Consider the following 5,352-nt stretch of genomic DNA (forward strand, 5'->3'; position numbering starts at 1 on the left):
TATCCATATCTTAATGGTTTCAGCACTTGGGACACAGAGGGGTCATACCTCAAGGCCCTAATATCCCTTAGGATTCCATGGAGGAAAGCTTGAATGCCTTGCCACTGATCCCAGGCTTCCATCAGTTTCTCAGCCAGTCACTGGTGGATTAAGAGTTAGCACACCTGCCTGTTCAGGCCTTGGCGCTCTCCACCTCCATCCCCCCACCCCCACCCCGCCAACTCTCCAGGGTACAAAGTACAGCCTGGACGCGCGGGCACAGCTGTTCCAAGCCGTGCAGCCTAATCTTTCCCTAGTGAACACCTACATGGATTTCCAATACGGCGCCAGGCAGGTTCCTGGGGCAGTGCCAGCCTCCTCCTGAGCTCTCTGCCCCTCATCCTGATTTCTGCTGTCGATATTCCTAGGGGAGGTGGATGGGGCTCGGAGAACTACAAGCTTTGTTAGAGAGTCGCAATGGTTCACTCACTTCCCCTGAACACTCCCTACTGCAGAGTGGAGGGCTATGGATGCTGTAACTCAGCATCTCTTAACACACCACTGTGGTCCTTCGTGCTCATAATGCTATTGGCTTAGGTCTGGTTTCCACCGCTCAGTGTTTGCGTGGGCACTTGTGCAGCGGCCAGCCCCAAAGGGAGTTGGACCTTGCAAAGAACGCCAGAGCGCCGCCAGACCTCACAAGCACTTTGCAAGGGCCATCTGGAGACATCATCGACTTGGGGATCTGAAGGCCTGAAATCCCCAGGTACAGGTTTAAAGAACTGGCAAGCAGGAAAGGAGGTAGGTGTTTAGGGTCCTGTCCTGGAGAGTGGCTTAGGAACAGGTGGAGTCGCCCCCATCACCAGAAGTGAGCAGCAGCAGAAAGAAATGAAGAAGAACTCCAGACATAAATGTCTGGGGTTTGCTTCAGTTTTTACTTAGAGTAGGAGTCGGGTGGAAGGGGGCAGAATCTACATTCTTGACTGGCACCTACCCGTTTGAAATGTAGAGAAACTCCTCAGGTCTGTCCTAGGAATGCCTGAAGATGCTGTGAGAGAAATCTGAAGCAATCTTTGAGTTGAGCTTAGAGGGGACTAGAAATGGGGGGAGCGATGACGGTGGGGGAATAAACCACCTATGTGCCCCCCCCCGCCTGCTTTTTCGTAGCTGCTGACGCGATGGTGCCGCTTATTAATCATTCATCAGTCCAGAGCCTTTCCACTTAATGGATGTGCCGCGCTGGGCTCTAGCCTCTTGGCCTCTCCTGCCACTCTCCAGTGTACCCAGGACCCCCAGAGCTGCAAGAGACAGCGCTCAAGCAAGCTGCTGCTGGGTGATGCTCCCGGCGGCCTCAGTCAGAGCTGCGCTCGCCACAGCTGCTGCGCTCTGCCGGGTGGCGCCAGGCGGCGGTGAGCTGTGAGCTTGGAACCTTGAGCCTAGGGAGGGCGCAGACAGCAAGGGCGCAAGGTGAGCGCCCCAGCCGGCAGCCGCACCGGCCCACTTTCAGCTGGGATGTTCCCCAATGGCACCGCCTCCTCTCCCTCCTCTTCTCCAAGCCCCAGCCCAGGCAGCTGCGGGGAAGGAGCCTGCAGCAGGGGTCCGGGGTCCGGCGCCGCGGACGGCATGGAGGAGCCTGGACGAAACGCTTCCCAGAATGGGACCTTAAGCGAGGGACAGGGTAGCGCCATTCTCATCTCTTTCATCTACTCCGTGGTATGCTTGGTGGGACTGTGTGGGAACTCTATGGTCATCTATGTGATCCTGCGCTACGCCAAGATGAAGACCGCTACCAACATCTACATTCTAAACCTGGCTATTGCTGATGAGCTGCTCATGCTCAGCGTGCCCTTTCTGGTCACTTCCACGCTGTTGCGCCACTGGCCCTTCGGCGCGCTACTTTGCCGCCTGGTGCTCAGCGTGGATGCGGTCAACATGTTCACCAGCATCTACTGTCTGACTGTGCTTAGTGTGGACCGCTATGTGGCTGTGGTGCACCCGATCAAGGCAGCGCGCTACCGTCGGCCCACTGTGGCCAAAGTAGTGAACCTGGGCGTGTGGGTCCTGTCATTACTGGTTATCTTGCCCATCGTGGTCTTCTCACGCACCGCAGCCAACAGCGATGGCACGGTAGCCTGCAACATGCTCATGCCTGAGCCCGCCCAGCGCTGGTTGGTGGGCTTCGTCTTATACACATTTCTCATGGGTTTCCTGCTGCCTGTCGGGGCCATTTGCCTGTGTTATGTGCTCATCATTGCCAAGATGCGCATGGTGGCCCTCAAGGCCGGCTGGCAGCAGCGCAAGCGCTCAGAGCGCAAGATCACTCTAATGGTGATGATGGTGGTGATGGTTTTTGTCATCTGCTGGATGCCTTTCTACGTGGTACAGCTGGTCAACGTGTTCGCCGAGCAAGACGACGCCACCGTGAGCCAGTTGTCTGTCATCCTGGGCTATGCCAACAGCTGTGCCAACCCCATCCTCTACGGCTTCCTGTCGGACAACTTCAAGCGCTCTTTCCAGCGCATCCTGTGCCTCAGCTGGATGGATAACGCTGCGGAAGAACCAGTCGACTACTATGCCACTGCCCTGAAGAGTCGAGCCTACAGCGTGGAGGACTTCCAGCCCGAGAATCTGGAGTCTGGAGGCGTTTTCCGTAATGGCACCTGCGCTTCCAGGATCAGCACGCTTTGAGGCCGGGCACTGCCGGGATGGGGGGAGTGGTCAGAAAAATGGAGCGGGGAAGGGGAAAAGGGTGGGAGGGAATGATAACCGGACTTCAGGTGCTGTGGTCATAGTGCCTGACAGCGATGCAGCGCGCCTGGTTAGCTGAACCTAAGAAAGCTATGTGACTAAGGTAAAAGGGAGAGATTTATGGATCAGCTGTGACTGCTTTCGGGGCATCTGGTAGTCTGAGCAACTCTGTTCTCCAAACCCGGTAACTTACATCCTCCCTCCCAGTTCTACTAGTACAAACTGCAAACTTAATGTCGCCAACTCAATTTGACCCTTACCCTCTCAAGCTGATATCTCTGCTTCTTTAAGCTGAGCCACGGTTACCATCATGTGTTTCCTTTGGGCTGAGGTCCTCCTCCCCCCCCCTCCCCCCCGCGCGCTGAACCCTGTCCGCTGCGCAGGTCAGCGGGCCAGACTCTTTTGAAGTGGCTACAAGACCATCCCTAACCACCGCTCTCCTTACTTCCTTGACAGCCTTACTGTCAAGGAAGCCCAGCTTGAGGAAGGCCAGGCAACTTGTCTTTTCTACTCTCAGAGAAGGCACATTTTCCCCTGGGCCCTTCCTCTGCTCCACTCCATCCCGAGCAGAGCTAGGCGCTTAAGAAAAGGTTCTGTGCCCTGATCTTCAGACTTGGTATAGTAACACACACACACACACACACACACACACACACACACACACACACACACGCTCCTTTGGAGAAAAAAAAAGGAGCTAAGAGCGAGCAGAAGGGCAAGTTTGTAAGATTCCTGGGTTGTGGGTGTAGGTACCATAGAAGCCACTCTCCTACAGAGCTCAGGACCTGAGCACTAGGCTCCAAAGTCCCAGCTAGGGGAGCTCCGGGCTGGTGAATAACTTAGGCACCAGGGTGGGTGAACCTGAATTGCAAAGCACTTCCTCTTGGAGTCCTCCCTAGAATAACAAAAGATTGGGTTGCCTGCACCAGTACAAGTTAGGAGTCCAGCTCCAGCTCCTGTGACAAATCGCAGAGCCTTTGACAAAGCTGGGTGGGCTGCTTTGGCTTGTCTGATCCCTAAAGTTTTCTGCCTTTCAAGCGGTGCCTAATAAGTTATTTCTTGTTCAACATATTTATTTATTTATGTGTGGTGTTGAAAAAAAAGTGTACTTCCACTTTCTTTTTCTGTATTTGCCTAACAGGGCTGCTCTTGGGAATTCTGGGGGCGTGGCGGTGTGGGAGGGAGCTGGGAGCTAAGAAAGTTCTCTCCTGGCCCCAAGAGCCCCTCAGAAGTTTCCCTCTCTTGCGCTCCATTAGCCTTTTCTCAATCCTTCTTGTTTTTGCTTGTGCCCAGTGAAGTTTGGAGATTTTAAAATAATTTTTTAACTGTAGGTTTTTGTCTTGTTAAAATAAATAAATGGCAATTTGGGTTAACTTTTGTGCGGAGTGAAAGGCCTGAAACCCTGGCATCCCAGGAAAGATAGGAGAACACGCCACACGGTCTGTGATGTGTGTGTGTATGTGAGCTGCTATGCAGAAGTCACATGTACATCCTATATAGATATATGTACACACATGTATAAGGATAGATTTGTTAATCTGGGCATACTGTCACTAGTCCATGAAACAATTTTAAGGACACCCACAAAGTGACAAGTGTGACCTGAGCTGTAGCATTCAAACTGAGAAATGTCAGAGTCTCCAGTCACTGCTGAAGACATTGCTGCCTGTTTCTATCCCAGGTGATAAAGGTGATTCTTACATACCCAGGAAGGGCAGCCACTTCTGTTGAGGAATGGAAGTGAAACAATTATGTCTGCATTTCTTGACTACTGTGGATACCTGAGCAGGGCAAGGACCCAGCTTTTCACATCTTCACATTTGCTGTCCTCTTGAGTATGCTGGTTTGTATATAGGGGTCACTGAAAGGATATCTTGCTTGGTTGTTTAAGGAAGGCAGTGCATATCAGTGGGACAATGAACCTGGGGTTCGCAAGTTCACACTGACCTGACATACAATGCCTGAATGCACTATTGAAAAATATGTTTTCTGTATATTTGCTTCAAGAACACCATGCTTTTCTAAAAACAGTAACTAAGAGTTGAACTGTCTCGTATGTTTTGTTTAAATAAATGAACAAATATGCTTTTGATCATAAGTGAAAAAGTTTAGATCTTTTCCTAAGAATAGTATATATATACTTTTCTGTTAAGTAGATTTTTTTAATTGTTAAGAAGAGTGAACTTTATAAACTGAAATCTCCATCATTATCATCTCAACAGGATAAAAATGTAGTGTTCTTAACCTGTAATCGTAACTGAATAAACAGATGTATTACACTGTTGCAAGTTGTGTGGCTTCCATTTGGATCTTACTGTTTTGAAGGAGTTATTTGAATGCATAGGCATGATTGACAGACACACTTAGCTCTTAGGAACATTTCAAATTAACTTTGAAAATTTACAAGATTGCTTTATCCTTTGAATTGATTTCTTTTAAATGTGAATCTTATTGTGCATGTCCTGTGTGTGTGTCTGTGTGTGTCTGTGTGTGTCTGTGTGTGTCTGTGTGTACTAGACAAGGAGTGAAGGAGGGTAAAGAGGAGGAGGAGGAACGAAAGAAGGAAGCAATAGCAACCCTTGAATGAGTGTGAACAGGAAGCAGTGACCTAGGTCACACCCTGTT

The 5,352-nt window shown here is 50.7% G+C and overlaps 1 protein-coding gene across 2 annotated transcripts; it reads left to right on the top strand.

Annotated features, from left to right (window-relative positions):
• The first annotated feature begins 603 nt into the window (after nucleotides 1-603).
• Sstr1 (somatostatin receptor 1) lies at nucleotides 604-2,695 on the top strand. 2 transcript variants are annotated; one of them, XM_021179728.2, is made up of 2 exons: nucleotides 604-780; nucleotides 1,147-2,695. In XM_021179728.2, exon 2 carries the CDS (start codon nucleotides 1,492-1,494, stop codon nucleotides 2,665-2,667), a length of 1,176 nt encoding a protein of 391 aa, XP_021035387.1. In that variant the 5' UTR covers nucleotides 604-780; nucleotides 1,147-1,491; the 3' UTR covers nucleotides 2,668-2,695. The 2 variants fall into 2 exon arrangements, with proteins under 2 accessions (XP_021035387.1, XP_029340638.1); XM_029484778.1 differs by having other exon boundaries at nucleotides 604-745.
• Nucleotides 2,696-5,352: the final 2,657 nt, after the last annotated feature.

Source organism: Mus caroli, chromosome 12 (assembly GCF_900094665.2).
Source record: "Mus caroli chromosome 12, CAROLI_EIJ_v1.1, whole genome shotgun sequence".
NCBI lineage: Eukaryota > Metazoa > Chordata > Mammalia > Rodentia > Muridae > Mus > Mus caroli.